At 33.6% G+C, this 14,631-nt stretch overlaps 1 protein-coding gene across 2 annotated transcripts; it reads right to left on the reverse strand.

Annotated features, from left to right (window-relative positions):
• Positions 1–6,203: 6,203 nt before the first annotated feature.
• Positions 6,204–9,583, reverse strand: LOC122298445 (protein TIFY 6B). Of its 2 annotated transcripts, none has more exons than XM_043108175.1 (7): positions 9,282–9,583; positions 8,168–8,367; positions 7,597–7,892; positions 7,338–7,428; positions 6,943–7,240; positions 6,777–6,837; positions 6,204–6,501 (listed from the first exon to the last, which is right to left on the reverse strand). In XM_043108175.1, exons 1-7 carry the CDS (start codon positions 9,358–9,360, stop codon positions 6,402–6,404), a joined length of 1,125 nt encoding a protein of 374 aa, XP_042964109.1. In that variant the 5' UTR covers positions 9,361–9,583; the 3' UTR covers positions 6,204–6,401. The 2 variants fall into 2 exon arrangements, with proteins under 2 accessions (XP_042964109.1, XP_042964108.1); XM_043108174.1 differs by having other exon boundaries at positions 8,168–8,370; positions 9,282–9,582.
• Positions 9,584–14,631: the final 5,048 nt, after the last annotated feature.

Genomic DNA, 14,631 nt, shown 5'->3' on the forward strand with positions numbered 1-14,631 from the left:
CTACACAAACTTGACTTAACATTAAAAATACATACTCCACAGTTGTTGTGGCCCCATGTATTCTACACAAACTTGACTTAACATGAAAAATACATACTCCACAGTTGTTGTGGCCCCATGTATTTTACGCATCATAATTGTAGTTAAATACATACTCCACAGTTGTTGTGGCCCCATGTATTCTACACAAACTTGACTTAACATTTAAAAATACATACTCCACAGCTGTTGTGGCCCCATGTATTCTACACAAACTTGACTTAACATGAAAAATACATACTCCACAGTTGTTGTGGCCCCACGTATTTTACGTGTAAATACATACTCCACAGTTGTTGTGGCCCCATGTATTCTACACAAACTCAATGCAGTTAAATACATACTCCACAGTTGTTGTGGCCCCATGTATTCTACATAAAGTTGACTTGAACATAACTTGAAATACATGACCAACTTGAGAGAGAAACATTTCGTAACATGGCATAACATATAATAAACAACATATTTAACATGACATACTTGCAACAATGAATATTACATGACTTGACATACATGTAATAGATGGCATACTTAGCATGACGTACTTGTAATGTACAGTATTACATAACAGAATATATTATGTAACAGATAAAAATTGATGACAGAATAAATTATGTATAATAGACAATTACATGATAACTTAGCATGGCATGACATATATGATAACATACATACATACACTGTAATTCTTTTACTTAACATACATACACAGTAGACTGCTAGTAAGTTAAAAGCTAACTTACCTCGATCTCCGCGTTTCTTATAAAACTTCAAGTGCGATCACGAGGAACTGTAATTAGTGATTCTAAAAGTTAGAACTAAATCACTAATAATTTGAAATATGGAAAATACTAACTTAAAGAGTAAAATTTTCATTTTACTCTCTACATGTGGGAAATGACCGTTTTACCCATAACTTAAGGATTTTGCATACTAACTCCAAAAGTTTCCAAAATTTACATTCCTCATGTAAATTTTGTCCTAAACTTAAATATCAACTCAGAAAAATTTAAAACAAAACACAACTATGAAGAACACACTATGGTCGAAACATCCATAGGCTATTTCCCTTTATTTTTGTTGTAATTCCTTCCAACTTCAAAACTCATGCTTAAACCAAAATTTTGCAACAAACATCTTCCAATCCTAAGTTCAAAACCATACTTAAAACATCCATTTAGAAAAAGCTAATAATCAACACCAAACTTTTTTGTAAAAAGATTCAAGCACTTGAATCACAAGTTTTGACCTTAAATCAAAACATCTCCAAGAATTTCAAAAATCAAATCTTACTTCTAACATATTAATAATATCATCCTAACATCAACCATGCTTTAAATCATCGAACTAAAGTCACCAAAATCACAAAATAACATTTGGCGTTTTTGGTTTTACACTTAGTCCAAAAACATAAACTTTTTCCTCAACTAGTTTTGATAAATCTCTTGATCTATGACTTATAATTATATGATCTTCAAACCAAACCATTACATGGTTTAAAAAGATGTCCTAAAACATATACAAGCTTCTAATTCAAGATCACATGGTTAGAAATTAATCAAAACATAAATTTAGCCAAGAATATCCACACTTTGGCTTATCTGAATATCTCTTTGCATAAAATTTCATATCTTTGAAACTAACATCAAATATCTACAAAATAATAATATAACATGTATATAAGATGTTTAGGATCCTCCAATAAAATTATCAAAGTCATTAGAATAGGTTTAGACCACCAAGGAGTTAAACTTTCTCAAAACAGAAACTGTTTTTCCTCTTCCAGTTTCTAAGTTTCTAAATCTAAGAAAATCTTTCATCAAAACCTTTAATCATGCAAAAATCCTCAACCAATAGTCATATATACATGTTAACAATACTTCATAAAAATTTCGGACCAATATCTATCCATTAGCTTGGTCAAAAACTCCAAACTATAACATACTCTCCAGATTCACGCCCAGAATGACCTTTCCATGGTTAAAAATACTTTTAACTGACCAAATGACCATGGAATGATACGAAAAATACATCTACAGAAACTAGACTCAAAGAGGAACAACTTATATGAAGGAGACTTTATGATAAAACACTTACAACAGCTTCGAAATTGGCGTGCAAAATACCTCCTAAAAGCTGTCCGAGAGAGAGTGTTTGATATTCTTTCAATGGAAAGTGTAAATGAAGATAATTTCGTGGGGAGAGGTGGCTGGAGATAATTATGGATGAGATATGGAAGAGATGAGGCTGGAGTTGAGAGTTGAGTGTAGTTTTCTCTTACCCAAAATATCTATAAAAGATTATCTCATAATATTCTATCCAATAGTATCTAAAAAAAATCAACTTAAGATATTTTTATCTAATAATATCTATAAAAATCAACTCAAAATATTTTTACCCAATAATATTCATGAAAATTACCTCAAGATATTTTTTTTATCCAATAATATCTACAGTTTTGAACATACGTTTTGTCCAAAAAAATATGAAAAAATGTTATTGCGCCATAAGACTTTAAATAGCCCTCCGAGTCTAATGGCACAAACCATAATACATTTTGACACTTCTAACTATCTCCAATAATCAAAAACACATTTCTGATACCATAGTAAATAATAACACTAACTATGTAGTTAGACAAAAACCTATACGATTAATGGATTCGTGAAAACTTATGGGGTTTTCACGAGGTTCTTAAAGTTAATAGAAATTCCACAATTGAATTTCTAGCGGGCTGTTACAGTTTGAACGAACATAATCTTTAAAAAAATTTGTTCATACTTCCACTCCTCTGAGTTGTTGACATACCGGCACAAAATTTTAAATGCAAGTACGCCGGTACCCATTTATCCCATCAGTTATAAAGATTTTGCAGTCAAGTATTCTCTCCTAACTCATACTTCATCACAATCAAAGCCCATTCTTGCTCGAACTCATCAGTGGTAATTGTCTCGTGGATGCAATCACGAAAATTTTTTTGAAAGTCCGGAAATTTGTTGTATACATGGGCCAAGTGTTCAGGAAACTTTTGTAAGATGTGCCACAAGCACAACCTATGAGTTGTATTCGGGAGTACCTCTACAATTGCCTTAGCCATCACCTTGTCATCGTCGGTAAATATTGTTGCAAGAGCACGTCCAAGCATTGCCTCTTGTCATGTTCTCAATAACCATGTATATGATTCTGCCGTTTCATTAACTAACAAAGCACAACTGAATATTATAGTCTGATGATGATGATTAACTCCAGAAAATGGCACAAACGGCATCTTATAAATATTTTTCAGGTAAGTGGCATCAAATGTAACGACATCCCCAAAATATTGGTATGCAGTTCTTGATCGCGCATCAGCCCAAAAATAACTTCTCATACACCAATCATTATCAACTTGCATGGAGAATACAAACCCAGGTTTTTTGAGTTGTCGATCAAGAAAGTAGGAATACAACCTTTGTGCATCCCCCTTTTCAAATATTTTTATTCTTTTGCTTCCCACGTAATTTTCTACATCCTTGCCAATACAACTGACATTAAAGTTACCACCTGAGTCTTTACTCAATACTGACATTATCTTCCTTGTCGGTACACCGGACTCATTCAAAGTCATAATAAGTTTTTTCTGAACTTTAGTAACTCCCCTATGTCCACGAAGAAAACTAGTGCTTCTTGGTGTAAGTAAAATATGGTTATGTTCAACCACAAACTTGTTGACTATCCACTTTTCACCATCTTTCTTTATTCACATTATTGTTTTACATCCAATTTTTGTATCAGCAGGTTCAGGGAGTATTCGATCTGTAACATTCTGACTAACCCGTCGAAATCCTTCCCTTGTGCAAACATAGTTTACTGCACAAAGAGTTTTATCATATCTCAATAATCGAGTATGATTCGTCCAGATTGCAAATCCTTTACGCCTTACATATGCCTTGTAATATGCTTGAGCGTCTTCCACCTCCTCAAATACCGTACCAATGAATGGCTCTAACGGACTACTACTTGAAGAGGGTATCACATTCACTCCATCTTCAATATTCACATCACATTGAATGTCCACACTTTCAGCCTCAAGTTCATCACTATCAAGATTAAAAATTAGTTCATTTAATACAAAACCACACAATCAATTAGAACTCATTATAATCATTATAAATGAGTTTATATAACAAACTTTATGTTGAAAAAGTAGTCTATTTTCGTGAACAACATGCTTATTATTTAATTCCATAAAACTATAAAAATATATATGAAAAAGCATTCAGAGCATTCAGTAAATAAATGATTCTGCATGGTAGAAAAGCAGAATGATCTCTAACAACTCCCAAAAATTAAATTTATTCATTTCATGTCAATGTAAGTAAGAAACAGAGGCTGAAGACTAACAAATGATGGTGACATCTCCACGCTCATGAGCACTAGAGACCTACTCATTACTATTTAAAATCAGATTATTGTTTTTTCTCAATTACATACAATATTATTATGAAACCGTGAGACAAATAAATTTGCACAATGCATTATTACCACTGTTTTGACATCGTGCTTGTAATTTGATGCTTTAAAGAACGATAATGTGGTTAACAAGTTATAATCAATAAATAAAGAAATAGGAAGACAATAATATGAATAAAGCAAGATATTCATTTCAGATTAGGCAGAGCTACATCAAGAACAATTTTGTTAAAATAAGGGTAAATTTTCAACGTCAAGAAATGAAAACAAAAACAAGCAGTGCAGTTGATATATGCCTCCGTGAATATTCCATCTTGTAAACATAAAAATATTATAGACTTTACTTATTATCGGTAACAAATCAGTAATTTTACATGCTCTATTTCTTCCAAGTACACATTAAAAATTTAATACATCCGATAAAATCCTATTTCATAAATAGAAAGTTGAAAACAATTAGGATTTGTGGTGGGCAATGGGCCAGTAGCGGTGGAACTACTTGAGAAACACCAAGGCTACTGGAGTCAGCCATGAACAATCGTGGATGGTGACGATTTGCGGTGGGAAATTGGCCAGTAGTGGTGGGCTAAAATTGGGAGAAATCGGTGAAGGAGGAACTGGTCGGTGATGGTGGTGAACTGGTCGGCAGTGGATGCTGGCGGTGGTGAATTGGTCAGCGGTGGTTTTGGTAGTACGAGAAGTGGTCTGGACGCGAAGTAGTCTGGAGGCAAAATGCTTGAACGAGGCAAAATCTGTGTGAAATTGAAAATGAACGAAGAAAGCATTGTAATCCCATGCGCACAAGTGTAGCAACCGTTTAGTGAAAATGCTGAGGTGGCAGCTTCTAAGTGGAGGGCTGATTTTTAAATAAAATAGGATTGACCGCTTAGCAGCGTTTCTCTTAGATGAATGGTTGGACCACCACATGGAAAGGATGACAAGTTGACATTGTCAATTTGCAATTTCTCAATTCAACATATTAGCTTTTTTTTCATATAATGATTTAACCGTGAATATTATGTTGAAATGTATTAATTTTCATTAATCTTAGTGGTCAAACATAAATTGATCGGTGCAAATTGCTAAAAAGTGATAGTTTGAGATGAAAACTGTTAAGTTTTGAAGATTTGAGGCATAAATTAAAAAAATGGTGACAATGCAAAGTTGCAAAATGTATTTTCTCCTAAAATTGACAATTAAATTAATTTATTTCAAGATTTCTAAAGGTAATAATGTATTTTTTGCTTCTTTTATTATTTTTCTTAGCTTAAAAAACAATTATCACCTAATTTCTATTAAATAAATTTAGAGAAACGCTGCTCAGCATTCCTATACCATACACCAATATATAATTTTTCATTTTTGTCTTTCTATTTAAACACACACATGTTGATGTGTAAACATGTGTGTTTAAATAGAGAGATAAAAATAACAAATCACATGTTGATGTGTAGTATAGGGGATGATGAGTAAAATTTTTCTTCCAGTAAACTAGAAGTCCTAAATTTCCACTTAACCATCACTTTCAATTGCCAAAAATTGGTTTTAAAAAATTCATCGATCTTAAAATCGATATGCATACTTATTGACACGATGGACGGGACTAATCTCTCCTTTGGTTGCATACTCCTAGATATTCTACTTAGATTTATCTTGTATTTTGACAATGGAAAGGTTTCACCTTGATATTATGCGTGCTTGATTAGAAAGAATAAAAAAAAAAAGAGTTCGTCTGTAGTTTCAATAATTTAAAAACATGAAAACAAAAACAGAATAATATATCTGACAAATTTATCTAGAACTTGGGGCGAAAAGAATTGAGCTTAACATTAAAAAAAAAAAAATGCCAATGAAGATCTCTCCATTATTTACTATAGTAGTGTGCAGCTGTTCTCTGTTCATCTCTCTCACTAATTCATTGATGTGGGCTGAGATGAACCAGTGTCAGATCTAGGAGTGCTGCAGCCTGGAGATTGCTTGCTGACATTGTATGGCGATATGTGCATCACCCTGAATGAACACAAAAGCAGAATTCAGCACCAATTCTTAACATAGCATAAACCTTTGACACCAAATTTTTAATAATTTGGATTATTGACCATGGAGATCAGTGTGTATTTCTAAACGAAGATCCATAAGGTTCAATTGAACTGACACATTTGAACTGACTTCATATCAGGAAATCCATCCCATTTCACAAAAATACTGAGCTAATAGCACCTACTCAGATACTGCACTTGAGTTAACTGAAAACATTTGAAATGGAAAGGCGACCTAGCATATACCTTTCCTTGCGCTTCTCTAAAAATCGAGCCAAGGATGCTTTGCGTGCTTGAGGCAAACCCACTGCAAACACATAACAAAGATTTCTTAAACTGGTACCAATTCTACAGTTTATAAAAAAGACTTTGAAGCCAAAAGATACAATGTGCGGGTAACACAAAGTTATACCTGTTGGAATTAAGGTTGTACCAGCATGCTCTGCTAGACTGAATACTTTGTGAGACTCTGATGAAGTTTCCATTGGTTTGACTCTCTCTGATTCATTGGTACCACTTGCTCCTACTCCCAACTGAGAACAAGCTTGGGATGGAAAAGAAAGAGGGTTTGGAGGCCCTGGGAACAGTGTTGTGGTATGGGACCGGTTTTTAATCATGCCATCAAATGGGGAAGGCTCTTGGGTTGTTGAAAGTGTCATATCATCTGCTGTAGATGACCCATTTCCACCCAGTAACATAATGGCCAGAGCCTGAGTAGAGAAAGAAATAAGGAATTAAGAAATAAAAAAGAAAATTGAATATTGAGTTAACAGATAGAAAGGAGAATGTCTAGAAGGATTTATATACCCTTTCAGGAGTAATATCATCATAAACGCTCACTGAACCAGCATAAAAGACAGTCAGCTGAGCAGGTGCCCCAGAGAATTTTGAACCATTCCTACAAAAGATCAATCTCAATTGAGCTCCTACATATCCTCACAAAATCATATATAGTTCTGATTCAGTCTTTTTGGTAAAATTCTCATACAATACAAATCTTCAGACATTTTTTTATTAGAAATTGCACACACAGAATACAGGAAAAAAATATTAGACACATTCAAACCTGAGATCGGTGGTACCAACCACAGAACCTGTGGAAGGAAGAACAGAAACAGGAGCTGTGACCCTATGAGGTTTCGGTTTTATGGTAGACCCAACCATGTTCTGGCCAGTAGAAACCTGGTGAGATTGAAGCACAGTAGTGCCCAAAGCAACCGTACTAGTTTGATTTTGTTGATTGGAGACTGGGAATACTCTCACTTTCCGGGAGCGATGAATTGAATAGGCATCATGGTGTTGTAAAGGATAGACTTTCATTGCATACTGGTTCTCCACTTGCTTATCAAAACTCAAATTCTTCTGAAAAAAATAACAAGTTAAGATTGGGAAAGAATCAGTCATCCATAACCAAACCATATAGACCATATATTGTATTGAAAGAATGCTCAAACTACAGTCCAACTAACATCATTAGCAATCAGAATTTTACAAGGTGTAGGTAAACTTTTATTTTATACCCCAAGATTAACTCCCTTTGTTTTAAGGAGAATCGTTTGAATTGAGTAATCTTGATCTTAAAAAACAAGAGGCCGGAAATTAATTTTTTAGAAAAAGCAAAAGAGCAAAAAACAAACCTGGATTACCCCAGAGTATGGTTTCTGGTTAGTGTCCAAAACATCAGCAGATGAAATAGTCATAGATCCAGATGATGCCAGTGGATCATGCAGAGTCTTTCTGGGACTATGATCTTCTTGAGTAGCCCTGAAAGACAGGAACTGAGGTCCTGCAGAAATCTTGTTTGAGAATGGCCACTGCATCCCTGAACGTCTCAGCTGTGCTGGAAAATAAAAATCAAAGAAAATGCAAAATGACGCCCGAGTAAGTACGTGAATGATTAACACTTTCAGTATAAATATGCAGAAAAGCCTCGCGTTTCATATATTTTTACCATATAGATGCCAAAGCTCTTGAATACCACAAACTTAAAAAGTAGCAAATTGATGTACTTTAAGACTTTAAGTCCCAAAAAGAACGGAAAACCAACGGCATCTTAAAAAACTATGTGCCAATAAGAATCATGGCTCTCCTAGAAGGTAAGCATAAGTGACAGAATCGAATATTCTCAACGTGATTTATCAGTAAAAAGATTCAAAGTAAGATTAAAAACGCCATTAACATAAACATAACAAACCTTTAATAACAATTAAAGTTCACTACAAACAAACGAATACAGCACATTGTCAACTTACTTTTATATCACTAAGCGGACAAAGAGCTACAGAACAAACATCATGTCCTTTAAGACTAGGATCAATCCTAAAAAACTCTATATTTGCCAAAACCCTGTTTAGTTCATGCATTACTTTTCAGAAGAGCAAATCCAAAGAACCATAAATCCTTGTTACCATTAATTTAAGTTCAATTTCTTTACCATTTAAAAGAACTCAATAATCTCATCGAAGTATATATAGTACTTTAATGCAGTCCTATATTATAATTGGTGCAGAAAGTTGCCAGGCAGTACTGTTGAGTATAATAAAGAATTGAGTTCTTGGTAGGCAATTCAACGTGGCACATGCAATATTAGTTTAAAGTATCCAAGAAGCAACTCACGCTCATGCTCATGTTACTAACTAAAGAAAAGTGAAATTGACGTTATATACACACACACACACACACATATATATATAAGCACCAAAATTTCAGGAGGAAATTTGAAGAGAGGACCCAGAAAGCCATAAAGAATACCTGAGTTATTTGAATCTTCATTGGCCTCCATGTTTACAGAAACGTTTTTGGAGGTCAAACCCAGAAAGTCCCTCTCCATCTCTGTGTCTGACTATTTCTCTCTCTCTCTCTCTCTCTCTCACTCAAAACTCTTACGAAACCAACAAAAGAACTTTCAACAACAAACTACTTACCTTACCAAAAACTGCAGCCCAGAGAAAACAAAGAAGAAGCAAAAAAGCTGATAAGAGCACACGTACGAAGATGCTTTTGCAGCTTCAACCAAAGAGAGAGAGAGAGAGGAAAGGGAGCGAGCTCAGTAGGGTGGTACTACTGGTGTCAGGTGGGGTTTAATATAGTGGCGGTATGTCCGACACGTGGCAAGACACATGAGAATGCTTTAAATTTAAAATTATCTCCACTGAACTGTGGATATGGATGAGTGAACGTGAAAAAAAAAACGTTTAAAATCATTAAAACAATGGAGTCTTAATCAATAATCAAATATTTATTTATTTATATTTTATTTTCCTTTTTTATTTTATTTTTATACATATATTTTTTTAATTTGTTGGACAGATGCATGTTGCGTGCTTATATAATTCTATTTGACTTCTCACTTATTAAATTTGTTAATTGAGAGTTAATGGAAGGTTTTTATTAATGATAAAATTAAAAACTCAATAAATAAATTCATAAATTGTTTCAACACTTATCATTTTTTTTTTATTAAGAAAGCTATTTTATTGAGAACTATTTTAGGGAGTTATATTGTGAAATGCGTAGACTCTATTTAATTTCACGAGTAGTCTTAACTTATCTCATCACATCTCAATATCTAAATAATATTTAAACATTTTAATTTCAAATTTTTAAATTTTTAACTTTTTGATCTAATCATTATTTAATTATTATAACTTTTTTAAACTTACAAATAAAACACAAAAAATAATCTAATTTTTTCAAGTCTCAAAACAAAAATTATATTAAAAAATTATACTCTAACAATATTTAATTTTATAATATTTTTATTCAACTTTTTCTCTCACTTTTTTCCAAAATCTCATATAATATTTTAATTAAAAATATTTCACAACTATTCACAGATTTTTTATCTCATTTCATTTGTGTAACCGAAAGAGATTTCGTTTACTTTCACAAAACTTTTCGTCTCATCTCATCTCATCTCATTTAATCATTATAACTTTTTCAAATTCTCACACAAAATAAAATAAACAATTCAATTTTTTCAAATCTCAATACAAAAATACTATTAAAATAATATATTATAATAATATTTTATTCAACTATCAATTTTAATCTCAACTTATTTCATCTCACATCTGAAAACAAACGAACCCACAAAAAGATCTCATAAAAATAAATTAAGTAATTGACGTAATTTGATTTGATACGTTAAATTATAAAACTGGTTTTATGTCTAATCTATGAGTTTTGATTCTTGAAGAAGAATAAAGTTATTTTAAAAATCTAATAACAATAAACCCTAACACTTTGCAATCTAGGTGCTTGGTATTTACTAACCCAAGCATAGAAAATGTCACCCTAACACTTAGGACGTACCACATTTGTAATAGAGTAAGTAGAAAATGGATGAGGATTAATTATCTATATTTTTTATGTTAAGAGAAAGTGAGACTCGTTTTCTAGTTGAGATATAACAAATGATTTAGATTAATCAAGACCAACTATAGTAAGTCAATTTTACGTGTTTGACAAGATATATTAAATTAGAATTACCAAATATTCAACAGCCAACTCTATATTTGTGGTCATTTTTTTTTAATTTTGTATTTATTTAACCTATTACGTACTAAGCACGGAAGCTAAATATTAAAAAAAGAAAAAAATATTTATATTTATAGATTTTATTTATATGACAATATGGACTGACTTGTCAGTTATTGAAATGATAAAAATTATAAAATTTGAATTTAAAAAGAAAAATAATAAAATAGACTTTGTATGTAAAATTATTAATACATGTAATATTAATTTTGAAGATATAAAATCTAAAAATAAATAAATAAGTCCAAAAAAATAAAAATAAATAAACCTAAAAGGAAAGGAATAAAGAAGAAAAGGACGAGATAGCATGTGGTGGGATTCGAAGCAATGGGGACTGGCCGGGGAGCGCATGTGATTGGCGGGGACCTCGGGTTATAACTGACACGACGTCGCTTTTGGTCCCCCCGCGCCGTTTAATTCTTAAGGCCAACCTCATGTACTATCAAATCCAATGGAGTGTCAATTTCAAAAAAAAAAAAAATACAGTGGAGTGTCTCCCATTTATGCAAAGTGACATCTTTCTACGCATTTTTTTTTTAATTTATAAATAAATAAATAATAGGTTATAATTAATTTGTGAATTGTGAAATAGTTCTTTCATTTTTATCCTTTTGCTTATGAATTTTCACTTTTTGCACATTTTAATTTTTTTTAACAAAATTAATAGAAAAAAGATATCTGCAACCGTAAATTGTACAACCGCCATATTAGTTGGGACATAAGGCAAAGAGTATGAACAATATTGGTTGAAACCTATTAGATCGACAAGTTCTATGAGTTATTTGGCTCACCTTGTTCAGATCAATAGTGTACAATGTTATTAAGGAGAGAACCATGACGGACCTCACAATGGCTTTGTAAGGTATGTATGAAAATCTGTCGGCAAATAATAAGATGCATTCGATGAAGAAACTTTTCAATCTAAGAATGGTAGAAGGTACTTTTGTTACAAACACTTGAATGAATTCAACACTATCACAAATCAACTATCGTTAGTCAAGATTGAGTTTGATGATGAGATCATAGTGTTGATTATGTTGGCATCGTTGCCAAATAGTTGGGAGGCTATGAGAATGATAGTGAATAATTTTTTTGAGAAGTCAAAATTGAAGTTCAACGATATACGAGATCTGATCCTAGTTAAGACAATGCAAAGAAGAGATTTTGACAAGATCTCAAGTATGGCCTAAACGTTACAATTGGGGCTGGGGACATGACATGCCATGTTCTAGTGGTAGGAGCAAGTCAAGATCTAAGTTAGATAACTTATTGGAGCTGTGACAAGCCAGGTCACATAAGAAGAGACTGTTGGAGTTAGAAACAGACTGAGGATGACGCTGTGAACGGGGTGGCTGAAGAATCACAAGACGCTCTATTTCTTATAGTGCACAATCCGATTGATGATTCGGTGTTGGATTCAAGGACTTCATTTCATCCCACTTCGAGATCATGCAAAACTACGTTACTGGTGATTTTGGTAAGGTGCACATGACTAATGGAAAAGCACTAGATGTAGTGGAAGTGGGAGATGTGCTCATCATACTCTTAAATAAGAATGTATGGACTTTGCAGAAAGTCAGACACACTTCAAAAAAAACTTAATCTTTGTAGGACAATTTGATGATAAGGGCCATTCATTAGTATTTTCTGGAGGAGCATGGAATGTCATGAAGGGTGCGATGATCTTGGTGTGTGGTAAAATAACTGTCACTTTGTATTTGACATTAGGATCTAGTGATGTGCAGGAAAATATAGGATTACAGCAAAGCAGACTTGATCACATGAATCGGATGAGAAAGCAAGAGGGAGTCAATTTTGCAGTTCTTCATGTAAACCTAGGGAAATCTCCCGAGACCATAGTGCAAAGCAAGGGTGTGAGAGATAGGAACAAAGCATCTATTGTTCAAGCCTTCCAAGGACATATACACCAACAATTAATGTTGTAGAGCCACTAGGACAACCAGACCTCCATAGTGGTCACCTACCTTGAACTATATCCTACTAACTGAAGGTGGTGAACCATAGTACAGATGTGAAATCTTGTGAGACAAGAGATCGAGCAAGTGGGAGTTAACTGAGAGGAAGCTGACTAGACTTCTAGGGAGGAAGTAGAGAATGCACAGGAGATGGGCACATCGACTGAAGACAAAACATGTTAGCAGCAAGAGACAATATCATTTGCCTAGATCAGAGAATGGGATCTTAGCAACAGATTCTCTGATGTGTGCTAGTATCTATACGAGACCAGATATTTTAGTGCAATGGGAGTTGTGAGTCACCCAATAGATATGTTGAATGTGGGTGTTGTACGTGAGAAACTCAAGTCAAGCTCGACTTCAATTTGTCTTTGGGCTTGGAGATGGGAGTTGTGAGTTGTTGAGGTGATAGAGCTTATGCTGAAGACAGTGGCTGACATGTGAGTGAACCAGTCTCCGAGTGAGAGATTGTTGGGTTTTTGGAACCTAGTTTGAAGCAACAGACAAATTGTTCGCTTGAATGTTGCTTGATTAGACGCTCGAGCGAAGCGCAAACAAATTGTTCATTTGGAGCTCATTTGATGGTAGGCTTGAGCAAAGCACAACCCTAGTGTTCGCTTTAGCTGTGATCGATAGTTGGCTTGAGCAAGTGTTATACAGATTGTTTGCTCGTGGTGCGTTTGACACTCCGCTCAAGCGAAGATCCCGATTTTTCCATCGTAGGTTTCTCACACTGTGGCCTATATATGAATGCTACTTCATATGTTTATGTATTAGATTGAAGAGAGGGAGAGGCAAACAATGTGTAGAGCTTTCTTGAGAGAGAAAGAAGCTCTAGAGAGAGAGAGTTGAGATTGTGAGTAGAGTAAAACTCTTGTAACTTACAGTGTTTGTAATCTCCTCTCAATAAAATCACTTGTAGCTCTATGGACGTAGTCAAGTTGCCTAACCACGTAAATCTATATGTAATGTGTGTGCTTGACTCCTATGTTTATGAATTTATTTCATTGTCTTGCTTACTATCCTTGATAGTGAGTCCGGTGCCTATCCCCAACATTGTCATTCAAATTCATCATTCTTCATATCCTTTTGAAGCACATCTGACAACCATTTTCCACTTTTGATCAGTTTTCTCCGAAAAAATGTGGAAAAAAAAAATTAAAAGTGCATATAGAGAATGCATAAGAGAAGGTGAAAATGCAATTTAAGTGGATTATAAAGAACAAAAGCTATAACTAGGACAAGGATCTTCTCTATTTTATTTATTTAGCATAAAATACAAGATATGCTATCCATGTCATTTATTAACATAATGTAAAATGACTAAAATATCTTATATTTTACAGTAGTGGATATATACTATCAATAGTAGAGGATAAGAGAATAAGAAATATCGATCTTCACTTGCCAATTGGAGCAAATAATTCAAATAACATTCTCTTTTCAGCAAGGATTTGGATAAATCCGTAAGCATGTGCCTGATGGGGACATCCATGCATTGCCATACCCTTTTCCATAAGCTTGTGCTACTGTCTTGGCTAAATCAAAATTATTATACTCCAAGGTTAGGCCCAGTCATTTGCAAC

This window comes from Carya illinoinensis, chromosome 16 (assembly GCF_018687715.1).
Source record: "Carya illinoinensis cultivar Pawnee chromosome 16, C.illinoinensisPawnee_v1, whole genome shotgun sequence".
In the NCBI taxonomy this organism is placed as follows: Eukaryota; Viridiplantae; Streptophyta; class Magnoliopsida; order Fagales; family Juglandaceae; genus Carya; species Carya illinoinensis.

Bases quoted from the DNA above. Each gene is read 5' to 3' on its own strand.
- LOC122298445 (XM_043108174.1), bottom strand. From the start codon at position 9,360: ATGGAGAGGGACTTTCTGGGTTTGACCTCCAAAAACGTTTCTGTAAAC. The intron at 8,371-9,281 runs GTATTCTTTATG...TTTATTTTCCAG, and splicing joins TGAAGATTCAAATAACTCAG to CACAGCTGAGACGTTCAGGG. The intron at 7,241-7,337 runs GTATATAAATCC...TTCTCTACTCAG, and splicing joins ATGATATTACTCCTGAAAGG to GCTCTGGCCATTATGTTACT.